The 17,346-nt window shown below is 34.9% G+C and overlaps 1 protein-coding gene across 4 annotated transcripts; it reads left to right on the top strand.

The window, feature by feature from the left end:
• Positions 1-1,738: 1,738 nt before the first annotated feature.
• Positions 1,739-16,919, top strand: LOC106882158 (uncharacterized). Of its 4 annotated transcripts, XM_089364095.1 has the most exons (8): positions 1,739-1,843; positions 4,051-4,083; positions 4,305-4,322; positions 6,632-6,675; positions 12,022-12,294; positions 13,122-13,352; positions 14,881-14,973; positions 16,226-16,919. In XM_089364095.1, exons 5-8 carry the CDS (start codon positions 12,099-12,101, stop codon positions 16,456-16,458), a joined length of 753 nt encoding a protein of 250 aa, XP_089220221.1. In that variant the 5' UTR covers positions 1,739-1,843; positions 4,051-4,083; positions 4,305-4,322; positions 6,632-6,675; positions 12,022-12,098; the 3' UTR covers positions 16,459-16,919. The 4 variants fall into 4 exon arrangements, with proteins under 4 accessions (XP_089220221.1, XP_089220218.1, XP_089220220.1 ...); XM_089364092.1 differs by lacking the exon at positions 6,632-6,675; XM_089364093.1 differs by lacking the exon at positions 6,632-6,675 and having other exon boundaries at positions 1,755-1,843; positions 4,308-4,322.
• The last annotated feature ends 427 nt before the right edge of the window (positions 16,920-17,346 follow it).

Raw genomic sequence — 17,346 nt, 5'->3', positions numbered from 1 at the left:
ATATATATATATATATATATATATATATATATATATATTGCTTCTAATAAGTATCGTGTAAATATTGTGCTAAATAGCCTTTTTGGGAAAGAAAATCTGAGTGAACTGTTTCCAAAGCAAGAATGTTTTTTCACGTTCTCTCGAAAGTTGTCCAGTTATAGATATGTATGACCATAACTACTCATCGCAGACAAATTATCTTATGCTAGATGTTAAATACAATGGCTGTAGGCAATGTCCGTGCAAACATTTAAAACCAATAGCAGCTTTCATATCTCTAGTAAGGCTCCCACCTGAAAGGCCAACAACTCCAGAAACAAACAAGATGATTGGTTTCGCTGTTTGATAGCCGTTGACACTATTAACTTCGTTTTTGTATCTGGTTTGCAAGGCTCTTTATGGGAATTCGTGTATTGACGTAAATTTTGTTATGTTTGGGGAGATTCCTATTGTCTTAATGCCTTAGTATCTAACACACTCTCCGCTTCAATTTCCACTCATTTATTAATTATATTTTTTATTTTCGAAAATTTCTGCTGCTTTTGCAACCTTGTCAGTGGATGTTGATTCTGTCCGTTATCGGAAAGCAACTCAGATAATAGGCAGAGTCAACATCCATTGAGAAGTTTATAAAGGCAACGAACATTTTGGAAAAGAAAGAAAAAATATTAATAATAAATGAATGGAAATCTATTAACTTCATTCTCCCTTTAAAAGGTTTGTTTTCGTCACGTAGTGTCTCTGACAAAAAACACTCTTCTTGCCAACGAGTATTGCCGATTTAGTAGCCGACGACCTGACATTGCGACAGGTTGTGCTGTGCTGCATGTAACGAGTAGAGTTAAGAACACAAACACACATACGTTTCTGAATTGTGAATTTATTGTATTTCATAACAGTGGTTCACAAAATTTAAGCATCTTTAAACTTGCATAAAGGACCTGACGACACGTAAATTGTCGATAGCGAAGGTTTCTTTAGAAAGAAGTCCGCTTGAATGAAATCCGACGTGGAGAAATTTATGAAAGAGCAGCAGAAATCTAAAGTATCTGATTTTCGCCATATACTTTATTAAGTAAATAGCCAATGATCATAAATAGCCAATGACAAGTCAGTCCAGTAAATAATATAAATTAAATCAATCATTTAATTATACATGAAAAAGGCTCACATGCTGACACATGCAACATATATTTGTGTGCCTCTGTGTGTGTATACATATAAACATATATACATATGTATATAAATATACATATATTACATATCTATGTATGTATACACACACTCACATACACTCACACACACACAAACACACACACACAGACACACACACACACACACACACACATATATATATATATGCATATTTCTATATATATCTGTATGTATTTGTATATGCATACACAGGTATGAATATATGAATGTATATATGCATGTGCTGCATTTTTATTTACTTAGCTCTCCCTTAGTTACACTACCTTTGTGTAACTATGTGTGTGTGTGTGTATGTGTATATAATTATATATGTATATGTATATATATATATATATATATATATATATATATATATGTATATATATATATATATATATATATATATATATATATATATATATATATATATATATATATATATATATATATATGTATATGTATATATATATATATATATATATATATATATATATATATATATATATATATATATATATATATATATATATATATATATGTAACGCGCAATGTGTCCTCTATTTCATATTAGCTCTTGGCTTTCATAGCATTGAATTGTGACAAACGATGACTATGTCGAAACATCTTAAACATTTTGCTTTATATTTTGGTAAGTTCACTTTTATCCTTATAATTAATGGTGTTGTTATAGTTATTTTTAAATTTTTTCTAGATGTTGCTGTTATTTCTGTTATCGCTACTGTGTTGCTTTTTGCTGTTTTTGATGTTGTTGCTTTTTAAAACTAGAAACATCGATGTTCTGGGAATCCGATAGGTGGTGACTCTGGAACATATATGAGCTTTTTACTCCATATTAACGCAAGAGAGAATTTTTCTTCACAGTAACTGTCATGAATTTGCCTTTTAACAGCTGAAATATGTCAGATAAATTTTAACTAACATAGAGTTTGCTATATATATATTGCATGCTTGACCGCTAAATACACAAGTTTTTTTCTTTAATTCTCTCTCTGTTTATTTTCTCGTATTCCTTTCTGTTGAAGAGCGAAGGCTCAAAACGTAAAAGACTTTCTCACTTTCCCGAGTGTCAAACTAATAATACACCTGCTTGCTTTGCATATACCTGTCTTCGTCTTTTGTTTAGTCTGTAAATTTCAACTATATATATAGAATGAAAAATGCGAGCAAGGGATAACAATATTCACAAGTATTTAATAAACCTGGAAAAATACAGGACAAGAAAAAAGCCTAAAATAAAAAAGAAAAGAGCTTAAAATATTGTAGCTAAATAAAATTTGAATGGGTAGCCAATTAAACCAAGCCATTCACTGCTGATCCACCATCTTTCACCGACTACGTAAGTCTAAAATAAAATAAAAGAGTTTAAAATTCTGCAGCTAAATATAAAATTCGATAAAAATAATCTGATGCTTTATCATAAATTCCCATGTATCAAATAAAGATTGTTTTAAGATTTTTGAAATAGAGATTCGTTTTTGCTTCTTTATTATCAATACAGTATTATAAAAATGATCTTTACTTTTCTTTCTTTGTAATTAATTCTGTGACATCTGCATTTATTTCAGGAAAAATTAGATTTATCTAACAGTAAAATGAACTGACAAACGGTTAACTAACTAAAAATTTTAATAAATTTAAATAATTTTGCCAAAAATATAACAAAGAAAAAATTTAATTATTTAAATGGGTTTAAATTTTATTATTGTCACACATTTAATTTATTTACCTACTTTTTTTACATTTGTAAAGAATTTTAGTAAATAAAAAATTTTAACTACTAATGTTACAAAATATTATGCAAGTTATCATTTTATTTTCACATATTAAAGTAATTTAAAATTAATTATTGTCAAGCTTAGCAATAGCGAAATAATTTGGGTGAAAGATGATTGATCAATATTGAATGGCCTGTCTTATCTGAATATTTTATTTAATTGGCAACTCATTTAAATTTTATTTTAGCTGCAGTATTTTCTTTTATTGGGTTGAGCGTTTTTTTTTTGTCAAATTTATTTTAAACAATAAAACTATAAAAAATGTATCAATAATATACACTCCGTTATTGTTTACGACTTTCTCCCATTGTTCAATAAGTTTTGCGATGCTTCGGCGATAGAAATCTCCTGGTCTTGACTCAAAGAATTCGTCCAACCAATTCCTCAATTCCACGTTATTATTGAACGCTACACCGCGCAAAGCGTTCGAAAGCGCTCGAAAGAGATGAAAGTTTGACGACGCCAAGTCTGGCGAGTCTGGAGGATGAGGCAACACTTCCCATTCTAGTTCTTGAATCGCGACTTTGGTCATATTCACGATGTGAGGACGGGCGTTGTCGTGTTGCTAAAGAACGCCATTTTGCCTATTCGGTGTTTTTTGCTGAATTGCTTCGTTGAGTCGGTGCAATTGTTAAATGTAGAGCTCCGCATCGAGAGTTTGCTTGCGCTCAAGAAATTCGTAATGAATTATACCTTCCAAGTCCCGCCATACACACAACGTAGTCTTTCGAGGATGAGGGTCTTGTTTTACCCGCGGAGTCGCTTGTTTGTCGAGGCTGAGCCAATCTTTTCGCTGCTTCATATTGACTCTTAACACCAGCTCTTAGTTTTCCTACTCTCCTTTGTCTTTTCTTACCTTCTTACTGTCATTCTTTCGTGTAGGTCAGTCAAAACTGAGATGTCCTTTTTCACTACATGTCCAGCACTCCTAAGTGTGAACTTTTTACTACCGTCTGCCTTTGCTCTCTCTTCAGGAAGTTGTTTCCTCATCTGATTGAAGTATCGATACAGAAAAATAAAATTAGTATCACAATTTATAATTTTTGTTTTCTAATTTCAGTGTTATGTCTTTCTTTGATATCTCCTGGAGAATGTAAGTAAAAACTATTCATTATTCTTTTGTTCATTCGAAAAATATCTTCTGACGTAATTGAATACGTGTGTGGTTACGTCTGTATGTGTGTATAGTTATGTCTGTGTGTGTGTGTGTGTGTGTGTGTTTGTGTGTGTATTATATTAGCAAAATAAAATATATAAAAATCACAATCAAAATTTATAATACTTTTCTTTCTTTTCTTATTCTTGACCAAACAGCAGTTCAGTTGAATAATGGTATGTATACGATTTTTAAAAAACTATCTTCCAGTATGTTTTCAATTACATAACTAAATAATTAATTGCCTTTGTGTGTGTATGTGCGTGCGTAGACCGGTCATTATGCATGTGTGTGCCTGTGTGCGTGTGTACGTGTTTGAGTGCGCGCGTGCGTGTGTATGTGGGTATTCGCGTGCGTGCTTGTATTATATACTGAACTACAAAAGAAACGTCGCACTGTAAAAGTTTATTTGTTTCACACATGATATTGAGAGATTATATGGATTTTATCACATTTCTAGGTAATTTGACATCAAGAAGATGTCACTGACCCATAACACCACTCACTTTTGAAAGCAAGTATTGCATGTAGGGTTCGAACTCGCTCACTTTTCGGGAGCATGCTAACGTTCGCCAACGCATTTTTATGATGCACCCAAATTTACCAGTCTGTCATTTATTTCCCGAACGAACGCAGCAAGCATACCAAGGCTGACATGAAATCAGAGGGAGCAAAGCATCGGACTTCTCCTTGCTGGTCAACGTCCATGGATCATTGCTAATGACTTGAACTGCAGTATTCAGACAAAAAGAGCGGCTGAGGGAACGATACAATGTCACAAACAGCAGGGATGATCGTCCACGCTGTGACCGACTGAGGGTTACAATGGCACGTCAAGATCGCCACCTGCACCGATAGCAGTTGCAGGACCGATTCCGAAAGTCAACGGAATGATCTAGGCAGACCATAGGGATTCACCACAGATCCATTTGTGCAGAGACAGTTCACCGCCGGCTGAGATATTTCAATCTGTCTTGTCGACATCCGGCTAGGGACCCCTTTCTCACAAATCAACAAATCGTCATCAACGAACACGTCTGCAGGAGGCTCAAAAACGTCAGAACTGGTGATATCAGCAGTGGAGGACTGTAGTATTCTCTGACGAAAGTCAATATTGCATTTCTGTGGCAGATGGCAGAGTTGGGTTTGGAGAAGAAGGGGTGAACGTCATGCTGATGGCTGTGTGGTGGAGAAACACTCATGAGAAGGACAGAGCATCATGATATGGAGCAGGATTGCACTCAACCAGAAACTTGGACCGGTCTTCCAGAACACCTGCCAAAGCCGGGGCAATGGAGTAACCGCTGCTCGCTATATCGACCATGTGTTGAAGCCGCACAATGTGCCATATTTTTCTCGTCATCGGAATCACGTGTTCCAACACGACAACGTCCGTACCCATACTGCCACTTTTGACAACAGACTTCCTCCAAGAGTACAACATCGAGACACTACTATGGCCTGCTCTAAATCCAGAATTTAACCCCGAAGAGCACTTGTGGGACGAAATTCGAAGAAGACGAAATGACATCCGTCCAAGGCTGACAACTGCGGCACAACTCACTGCAAGTTTTAACAGAGAATGGGCTGCTATCCCCATGCCCTTCGTCAAACGTTTGGTGCATTCAATGTACGGAAGATGACTGGCGGTGATCAATGCTAACGGTGGTCACACGAGATATTGAGTTCATCTCTTTGGATCCAGGACAATCCGTCATCACCTGACGTCATGTGACGTCAAACATGATTCAGGAAATGATGTTCTATGATGAGGAAAGAACGCTTTCTTAATTAGTGCTCTTCAATCAATATTATAGCAGCCTGTTAATAAACCAGTTTCTATTTAGTATGTGTGCGACGTTTCTTTTGTGGTTCAATATATTAGAAAAATTAAAATATTCTTTTCTACTCTAGGCACAAGGCCCGAAATTTTTTGGAGAGGGGGTCAGTCGATTAGATCGACCCCAGTACGCAACTGGTACTTAATTTATCGATCCTGAAAGGATGAAAGGCAAAGTCGACCTCGCCTAGAGTAGAATAGAATATTTTTTTCTAATTTTAGAGGGTAACAGTTTGAGAATAAAAATTCAAGAAGTATGGATACAATATATTAATGAAAAGCATTATTTATCTTCTCTTTTTTGTGTGTGCTTGTGTATGTTCGTGTTCTTGTGCTTGTCTTTGTTGGTGCATGTTTTATATTAAAGAAATGAAAATATATATAAACAGTATCAAAATTTATAATTGTTTTCTAATTATTATTTTAGCAAAACATGAAGTTCTGCCTCGTAATTCACTAGCTGTGTATACGACACAACAAAGAGATATTTTTCTTCCAGCCTATTTTTTTTTTATTATTAGATCATAACTAAATAATTCACTGTGCATGTGTGTGTGTGTGTGTGTGCCTGTGTGTGTGTGCGTGCGTCAGCAGATGTGCTTCTGTTTGTGACTACGTATGTGAGTGTGTATTTTATTTTGTTAGTGACAGCAATGAAAAGGGCTTACACAAGGACGTCCCTCAGAAAGGTATGTGTTAAGCTTTTTTTCTTTCTAAAACATTTCTATAAATCGTATGCTTTGGTGCATAAGGCAATCGCATATTTTGGCCCATTTATTCTTAAGTGCATCAGACCTGCATCTAATTCAGCCGTATTGTTATTGAGAGACCGAGAATCATAGGTGAGCTTAAGTCCAGGTGAGCTTAAGACCCTTAGGCCTAATAATTTCACTAATAATGGTTTCAAATTTTAGCACCGAACCAGCAGTTCTTTTGTTGTGGGATGGGGTGATTAGTCGATTACAACGATCCCAGTACTTAGCTGATATTTATTTTCTCGACCCAACAAGATATTCAAAGTAGACCTCTACGAAATTTGAACCTACAAACGGACGAAATGCCGCTCAGCATTTTGCCAGGTTTGCTAACGATTCCACCAGCTCTTCCACCTTATAATTTTCCCTAATAAAGCTTTATTACATTATTGTTAAGCAGGTGCTAATGATTCCGCCAGACGAAATACTGCTAAGCATTTCGTCCAGCGTGCTACCGATTCTGCCAGCCCGCCTCCTTAATAATAATAATAATAATAATAATAATAATAATAATAATAATAATAATAATAATAATAATATACCAGCAGATGACAACGTTTCTCTAAAAGAAATGGAAAAACTTTCAAAATACAAAGACCTGGAAATAGAGATAACTCGAATGTGGAATCTAAAAACAGAAACAATTCCTATCATAGTAGGTGCCTTAGGTATAATAAAAAAATATTCAGACAAATACATAACAAAAACACCAGGACTTACAAATATATATAACATACAGAAAATTGCACTACTGGGTACTGCACACATTCTACGCAAAACACTTTCAATACAGTAAACATAAGAGCACCACAGCAAACCACAGCACATACCCAAGGCGCACAGAGCTGCGCTCGGTAGTGAAGTGAAAGTACGTTATAAAAATAAAACTACTGAATAATAATAATAATAATAATAGTAGTAATAATAATGATAATAATAATAATAATAATAATAATAATAATAATAATAATAATAATAATAATAATAATAATAATAATAATAATAAAAAATGAGGAAACAAACGAACCAAAAAATTATCGCCCCATAACCTGCTTAACAACAATGTATAAGACGCTAACATCTGTCCTAACCGAGTACACCTATAGTTTTTTAATAGAAAGTAGCATATTCCCTAATGAGCAAAAGGGATGTAAACGTGGATCTTATGGTTGTAAAGATCAGCTACTCATCAATAAGATGATCTTAGAAGATTGTCACAAGCGACACAAAAACTTGTCAATAGCCTGGATAGACTATAAAAAGGCCTTTGATAGCCTACCACATAGCTGGATTAGGAAATGTCTGGAAATGTATAAAATAGCTCCTACTCTGCGAAACTTTTTATCTGTAAGTATGAGATCATGGAGAACCACACTGATGTTGAACAATGACAATGAATCTCTAAATGCTGGAGATGTAAGAATTTCATGTGGCATTTTCCAGGGTGACTCACTATCACCACTCCTCTTCTGTCTAGCCCTAATACCGCTCTCAAAATTGCTCAATGATGCACAGTATGGTTATAAAATATTTGATAAAAATATAAATCATCTCATTTACATGGATGATTTAAAGCTCTTTGCAAAAAATGACCAACAACTCAAAGGCCTACTAGCGATTGTTAAACAATTCAGTGATGACATCAGGATGCAATTTGGCCTTGATAAATGTGCAAAAGCTATCTTTATCAAAGGAAAAATGACAAATACATCTAATGTGAACCTTGACCAGCAAAATGTCATAAAAGAGTTAGAACCAGCGGAGAGCTACAAATACCTAGGGGTAATTGAAGGGGACAATATCAAGCACTCAGTGATGAGGGAAAGGATCAGAAGAGAATGTTATCGCAGGGTGAGAGCAATACTGAAGACAGAGCTGAACGCGAGAAACAGGATCGAAGCGATCAATGCTCTAGCCATACCAGTCGTGACTTACAGTTTCAACATCGTTAACTGGTCAATTACTGAAATATGTAATGTTGACAGAAAAATACGAAAACTGTTGACAATGCATAGAATGCACCACCCTAAGGCAGATATAGAACGTCTTTATCTGCCAAGAAAAGAGGGAGGTCGAGGACTACTACAGCTGGCATTATCAATGAAGGTAGCCACAATTGGCCTAGACGCCTATATGAAAAACTCTGAGGACTGGATGCTAAAACTTGTCTTAAAATATGAAAGCAAGAAAGCATCTTACTCAGTAACAAAACAGGCAAAGGAATATCTAAGTGAATTCCAATTGCAACAAATTCAAGAATTAGACGAACTAGAAACACCTACAGAAAAAGCTAAGCGCTTGAAAACCCGTGCTAAAATTGCTGCCTTAGCTATTATGACTGAAAAATGGCATGGAAAACCTCTCAATGGCAAATACCCAAAGAGAGCGAATAATGCAGATATTGACAAAGCCCTTACCCACCAATGGTTAATGGCCTCTGGATTGAAATCAGAAACAGAGGGGTTTATCATAGCAGCCCAAGATCAATGCCTACCTACAAAGAACTACCAGGCCAACATATTAAAGAACGGCAGCTCCCCATTATGTCGTATATGCCAACAACAAAATGAGACCATCGATCATGTTGTCTCCATGTGCAGTCTGCTTGCGCCTACAGAGTATCTCAACAGGCATGATAGAGCTGCACAATATATTCACTGGGTAATATGCAAAAACCTGGACTTGCCCCATGATAAAAACTGGTGGGAACACAAACCACCCCCAGTACTTGAAAATGATCACATTGCACTCCTCTGGAACTTCACCATTCAAACTGACAGAAAGATAGACGCAAATAGGCCAGACATCATACTGAAAGACTTCAGACAAAAATCATGCCTCCTCATTGATATGACTGTCCCAATTGATATAAACGTATCTGTCAAGACCTACCAAAAACTGAGCAAATATAAAGATCTTGAAATAGAAATTAGCAAAATGTGGAATCTGAAGACGAAAACAATACCTATTGTCATAGGTGCCCTGGGAATGACAGCGAAACGGGCTGATTACTACCTAGCTCAGATACCAGGAAACCCCAAAATGGCTGAAGTCCAAAAGATAGTGCTCATGGGAACTGCCCATATCCTACGTAAAATACTGTCTATGTGATCTCAAATTTTAAAGCAAACATAATTTTCTTATGGTTTCTTAAACATTCACTTGAACAAAACTGTACAAATCCAAATATATGGTACCCTAGGCATAACACCTACATGAACTTCTAACTTGTTGTCTCTTGAGGTCTCTGGGTGAGACTTGGATCCAACTTGTACAAATGCAAAACAAAAGTCAAACATAAAATAATAATAATAATAATAATAATAATAATAATAAAAAGAAATGGAAAAACTTTCAAAATACAAAGACCTGGAAATAGAGATAACTCGAATGTGGAATCTAAAAACAGAAACAATTCCTATCATAGTAGGTGCCTTAGGTATAATTTAAAAAATATTCAGACAAATACATAACAAAAATAGCAGGACTTACAAATATATATAACATACAGAAAATTGCACTACTGGGTACTGCACACATTCTACGCAAAACACTTTCAATACAATAAACATAAGAGCACCACAGTAAACCACAGCACATACCCAAGGCGCACAGAGCTGCGCTCGGTAGTGAAGTGAAAGCACGTTATAAAAATAAAACTACTGAATAATAATAATAATAATAATAATAATAATGATAATATTAATAATAATAATAATAATAATAATAATAATAATAATAATAATAATAATAATAATAATAATAATAGTAATAATAATAATCCTTTCTATTATAGGCACAAAGCCTGGAATTTGGGGACAGGGTACTAGTCGATTATATCAACCTCAGTGTATCACTGGTACTTAATTTATCGACTCCGAAAGGATGAAAGGCTAAGTCGACCTCGACGAAATACCAACTCAGAACGTAGCGGCGGGCGAAATAATAATAATAACAATAATAATAATAACAATGATGATGATGACGATGATGATGATGATGATGATGATGTTGATGATGATCTATAAAAAGCTTATAAAGCTCTATTAGATTATTGATAATTTTGTATACTTGGGGAGTTAAACAATGTTTTCTGCAGCTACTTGATAACACCACGATGACAAATTTTACCGATTTTCAAGAGAAGTCGCTACTAGTTACATCTGAGGTCTTCTTTGAATAGTCAGATTTCAGTTTACCTCGAAAGAACCAATGGAGTTATTAATCCAAAGATTTGAAATTAACGCAAAGAAGATTTATCAGCTGTAGCATCGCTCTTCCATAGTCAGGTCATAGACGTTTCAGACCACCTTCGTAATATCCCCTTCTGTCTTTGATGCCATCAAATAAAATACTTATTGCACACTGAGGATTGAGGTCCTAGTTTCTATTACGGTTTATGTTATCTTTTGCGGAGGCGCAATGGCCCAGTGGCTAGGGCAGCGGACTCGCAGTCATAGGATCACGGTTTCGATTCCCAGACCGGGCATTGTGAGTGTTTATTGAGCGAAAACACCTAAAGCTCCACGAGGCTCCGGCAGAGGGTGGTGGCGAACCCTGCTGTACTCTTTCATCACAACTTTCTCTCACTCTTTCTTCCTGTTTCTGTTGTACCTGTATTTCGAAGGGCCAGCTTTGTCACACTGAATCTCCCCAAGAACTATGTTAAGGGTACACATGTCTGTGGAGTGCTCAGCCACTTGCACGTTAATTTCACGAGCAGGCTGTTCCGTTGATCGGATCAATTGGAACCCTCGATGTCGTAAGCGACGAAGTGCCACGATGTTATCTTTTCTTGTTACTGGCTGTGATAGTAGTAGTAGTAGTAGTAGTAGTAGTAGTAGTAGTAGTAGTAGTAGTAGTAGTAGTAGTAGTAATTGCGGTGGTAGCAACTGCAGCAGCTTTAGTAGTAGTATTGAGGTGGGGGTAGCAGAGCAGTAGTAGTTGTTGTAACAGTGGTAGTAGTAGTAGTTGTAGTAGGATTAGTTGTAGTAGTAGAAGCAGTGGTCAGGATACCGCGGTGGTGATTGCTGTAGGAGGAATAGTAGTGGTGGGGGTGGGGGTGGTAGTGGTGGTGGTAGTAGTAGTAGTAGTAGTAGTAGTAGTAGTAGTAGTAGTAGTAGTATTAGAAGAATTATCGAGACCCTGTTTTTCTTTTTGTTTCCTTCTTTATTGTTACAAGTTGTTCCTGTCACATATTTCTCCTTATGTTACATTGCATCAGTGACTTCGTCTTTCGTTAACTTCTTTTTCTTCTGATTTAATTACATTTCATTACAGGAATAAGTAATGATGATAACTCAAAGTACACATACCGAAAGGACTTTATAAAAGTTGAATACGCCTACCATGCAAATATGCCTGCTCAAAATATCTCCGGAACACTCAGCTATTGTACATATTTCTGTTGGCAAAGGCAAGAATGTAAGTCCTTTGCATACGACAATGGAACAAGTAGCTGCTTGATATATAATGTGACGTCAGCAGAAAAAATACTATCGTATCATGCCCGTATTCATTACTATCAAAAGAAGAAGAACTACAACAATATCGGTAAATATACTACTACTACTACTGCTGCTGCAACTGCTGATGCTGCTGTTGCTGCTATATATATATATGTGTGTGTGTGTGTGTGTGTGTGTGTGTATATATATATATATATATATATATATATGTGTGTGTGTGTGTGTGTGTGTGTGTGTGTGTGTGTGTGTGTGTGTGTATACATATATATATATTTCTCCCACTCTCGTTCTTCCTTCTGTTGTTCATCGCCTCTCCCCTTCACAACTATATTTCTCTCTTCCTCCCTGTCTCTCGTTGCTCATCTATATTCTACTTCCTCCCCTTTTTTTCTCCCTCTACCACTTTTTCTCCTTACCCCTCGCTGGTCACATGTGTCCGGCTACTACTTCCTTTCCTATCTTGGCCATTGCCAGGCTTGCACGAACTTTCTTCTTCTCTCTTCCTCCCAGTTCGTGACATCACAGGCGTTCAGTATACACATATGTTTTTTTCACTGTTTCGTTTTCCTGTCTTGTTTTCAGTTCGCCACTACATTCCTCCGCGTTACAAATTCAATTTGTTTCCGCGGGAAGAGCCATTATAACAATGCGTCCTCCCCTAACTCTTCGAAACGCTTAGTTTTAGAATGGTGGCATCTGATGAAAGAAATGTTCTCAATGTGGCCTTTGTGTTTTCTGTACTCTGTTTATGTTCTGTTTCCCATTTTGTCCACCTTTTTCTGTAACGTCCTGTACCCAGATATGCATATATATATATACATGTAGATGTAGGTATGTACATACATGTAGATACTTTATTGTTTTCATTCATTTGTTTATTAACGCTTGTACTTTTCATTTATGTCCATGCAGGAACTTGCCCACTGAATATCATTTATAGCGCCTTTTCTAAATATGGAAAATATATCACAAAAATACCGGTTCCATTTTCTGAATGCTTGTCAGCATGTTACGATGATTCCTCATGTAATACTATCAACTACAACATGAAATATCAGGAATGTTTCACACTTCATACTAATTCTATTAACAAGACTGCAAAATATATTGATTATCCACACCAGGTCATATACGTTAACAGAAGTAAGTTGATGTTTAATTTGGTTTCCTTTTGAGAATTTTCTACCTCAATCGTTTATGGGTTCGGAAACAGAGAAATACATAAATTACGCTACATTACAGAAAAAAAAATATTAATTATACATGATGTACCATATATATTCCACCTGCATATAAACCAAAATATTCTTTCGCGAAGTAATTGCGAGATGATTTAATAATTGAGTGTAAGGCTAATAACTCGAACTTCGAGTGTTTAGAGAGAAAATACATACACGTATGTATTATCGTGTCAGTAAATTTATTATTCAGCAACAGTGCAACGGCTTCTTATATACACACGTGATGTGTGTGTGCGCGTGTACCTGCTGACTCGGAAGCCTACAACGGATCGGTAGTTCCAGCATCAGCTGTGACAAGGAGCCTAACGGATGAACCAGTTATAGTACCTACGCAGAGTACCTATTGCTTTAGATCATCAGTGAACTAAACCCTTCATACTCATTATACATACACACACACACACACACACACACACGCACACACACATATATATGTATATGTATATATAGATCGTTGACCAGTGACTATTCATTTTTTTTGTCCGTGTTTTTCTCCTTGTTTTCTCCGTATTCTTTCTGTTGAAGATCGTAGCTCGAAACGTTAAAGACTTTCCGTATTCCCGAGCGTCATACTAATACATCCTTTTGTTGTTTACACCACCTGTTGTTGTTTTTTTTCGTACATTCTCCCATATATATATATATACATATATATATATATATATATATATATATATATATATATATATATATATATATATATATATATATATATATATACATATATATACATATATATACATACATATATATATTTAAAATATGTATATACATATGTATGTATATGACGCACACACATCTATAAGTATATATATATATGTGTGTGTGTGTGTGTGTACGTGTGGGGAGGCGTGTGTGTGGGCGGGCGTGCGTGTGTGCATGTGTGTGTGTGTATGTATGTGTGTGTGTTATTCTTATACAAGAATAAATTTGTACTCTGCAAAAGTTTACAATAACCAGCAAATTAATGTAAAATTGTTTCTATTATAATTAAACATAAAACACAACATTAGCAGATAGATACATTTCTTTTATTAGCCACACAGGGCTCAATGAAGATGGGACAAATACAATGTAGAGCTTTTCTTTTTGGGATGGGGGAGGAAGGAAAAAAAAAAGGGGTGGTGTCGATCAAAAGGGATGGTAGGAAGGGAAAAGAGGGAGTTCGATCAAAAGGGATCGAGATAGATAGATAGATAGATAAATAGATAGATAGATAGATAGATAGATAGATAGATAGATAGATAGATAGATAGATAGACGCGCGCAGATATAATACACAAAAATATTTTTGTATATGAACACACGCACACATTTATATATACTTATGTTGTGCATAAGTGTGTGATGTCTGTATGTGCATGTCTTGGGTGTATCTGTCGGAGTATTTCTTTTTACAAAATATCTCTGAGTAAACTTTTCTTTTTCAGCTCGTCTCCTGTCTGTTCCGAAGCATCAGTTAATGAGCTTAAACACCATGGGATGCAATCCAGGGGCGCTATATAAATTGTACTTCCCAAAGAGTAAATATTTATTTTGTTTCCATGTTTTAAATTTTATGTTATATCTGGATGAATTAGGAAAGAAGAATCTCGATCGGAATGACGTTTCTGTCATTACTCCTCCTGTTTAAAAAATGACAGACACATGCACACACGCTCACACATACAATCTCACACGCACGCACGCGCACACACACACACACACACACACACACACACACACACACACTCGCACAAGCACATAGACAAATATAATTAAAATAATTATAATTAAGGTGGCAGCCAGGCGACGTGCTGGCATTTGGAACAAAATGCTTGTCGGCAATTCGTCCGTCTTTGTGCTCTGAGTTCACATTCTGCCGAGGGCGAATTCGCTTTTTCTCCTTTCTGGGTCAATGAAATAAATGCCTGTTGAGCATCTGGACGTCAGTGTAATCGAAAACACCCCTACTCATAACTCTCAGGTCTTGTACTTATAGCACAAATGATTATCAATGTCAATCGATAAGTGTTTACAAACTGATTCAAGGATGAAAGAATCACCTTGTAACATTCTGCCGATATAGATGTATGTATATATGAGTGTGTCAAGATATATATATATATATATATATATATATATATATATATATATATATATATATATATATATATATATATATATATATATATATATATATAATCATAAATATATAGGGATTGACAGTAACCTGCTTCTCCAACATACTGACAATTCAGAAATAGCAGTCAAAGAACTACTGATTTCAAAACTACAAATTATTACTCCAGATTGATTGCGATATTGTTGATACACACAGAACAAAAAACAGTAGAGAAGAGTAAAAAAACCACCTGCCTTTAGTTAATTTAGTACGATCGTTTCACAGTTAAGAGTAAAGAATACTCTATTCTGATCTTCAGCTAAATATTCTAATATCTATATATATATATATATATATATATATATATATATATATACATATATATATATATATATATTTATTTATTTATTTATATATATATATATATTCATTTATTTATATATGTATATATATATATATATATATATATATATATATATATATATACATGTGTGTATGTGTGTGTATGTATATGTGAGACAGAGAAAGAGAGAGTAATTTTTTGTATATGTATATATGTACACACTGCACACATGGATATATGTAATGAATGCCCAAAAACATCGCACACAAATAAACACAAAAGTAAGTACTATGTTAATGTTATTGTCTTTTTCCTTCTCTCTTCATAGACCGCAGAGATAACTCCTTGTCAAGGTCAGCTGACTATACTCTGCAATGGAATCAATATGGATTTAGCAGAGCTCTTTATACATATACTGGCACATCGAAAATTCAATGCGCAGCAAAATGTCTTTCCCAAACAGAGTGTGCTGCATTTTATCATTCCGGTGACTATTGTTCCCTACAGGCTTTGTTTTGTGGCTTCAGAAAAACTTCGACTTCAGTAGTAGGATGTGTTTAAAAAAGCGTAAAGTGACGCTTCCCTTAGAACACCCACCACGTTTTAAAATTTATCAGTATCTGTGGCATTGTCCTAGTTATATTGAATATATCACATCCACTTAATTTGTAGTGTTTTTAAATGAAGAATAACACCAGCACTTTAGAGTCAAATTGCCAACATCATACTTTACTTTCTGTGTTACTAACTATATACCTGTTTCGAACATTCTCCTTCTTCTGCACAAGTTTGTCCTCGGGATTCATTCCAAGGATGAAGCAGTTTTCTTTCTTCAATTTTTTTGGAAGACCTCGAATTCATAAAGAGACACTTTCTTAAATAACTTAATATTCTTTGAGAAATTCGTTACCTCTCTGCAATAAGTTTATAACTCGTGTTCATTCAACTATAGAGTTCATTTTCTTTTAATATATAGCGATATTTAAATATCTTAATAAAAACTGCTTCAATATTTTCTTTCATTTTGCTTCATATATTGTTAAATTTGTATATTTTAGTACTGCGATAATAAAAGTCCAACATTATTTATCTTATAATGTCTGAAATGTTTTCACAGAACTGATAATTTGCTAAAAATATGTTGCTAAGACGCTCAGAGGAGGAAAGAAAGGGTGTTTTACGTTTCGAACAAAGCTCTTCTTCAGAAACAGGAGACAGAGGAAAGTCCAAGAGAAAAAGAAGACGGAGGAAACAATTCGCCAACTGTCCATATGTGGTTACGAGTAAGCAGCATACATATACATATATATATATATATATATATATATATATATATATACATACATACATATATATATATATATATATATATATATATATATATATATATATATATATATATATATGTATGTATGTATGTATGTATGTATGTATGTATGTATGTATGTA

The sequence above is a fragment of the Octopus bimaculoides genome, chromosome 16, assembly GCF_046866305.1.
Source record: "Octopus bimaculoides isolate indiv1 chromosome 16, ASM4686630v1, whole genome shotgun sequence".
Taxonomy (NCBI): domain Eukaryota; kingdom Metazoa; phylum Mollusca; class Cephalopoda; order Octopoda; family Octopodidae; genus Octopus; species Octopus bimaculoides.
This window is presented reverse-complemented; position numbering and strand designations above follow the sequence as displayed.

What these genes read in the sequence shown, in the direction of transcription:
- LOC106882158 (XM_089364092.1), top strand. Translation starts at nt 1,801, where the DNA reads ATGACTATGTCGAAACATCTTAAACATTTTGCTTTATATTTTG. An exon ending in GGTCATATACGTTAACAGAA is followed by an intron (nt 13,353 to 14,880) that starts GTAAGTTGATGT and finishes TTTCTTTTTCAG; the next exon opens with CTCGTCTCCTGTCTGTTCCG. An exon ending in TAAATTGTACTTCCCAAAGA is followed by an intron (nt 14,974 to 16,225) that starts GTAAATATTTAT and finishes CTCTCTTCATAG; the next exon opens with ACCGCAGAGATAACTCCTTG.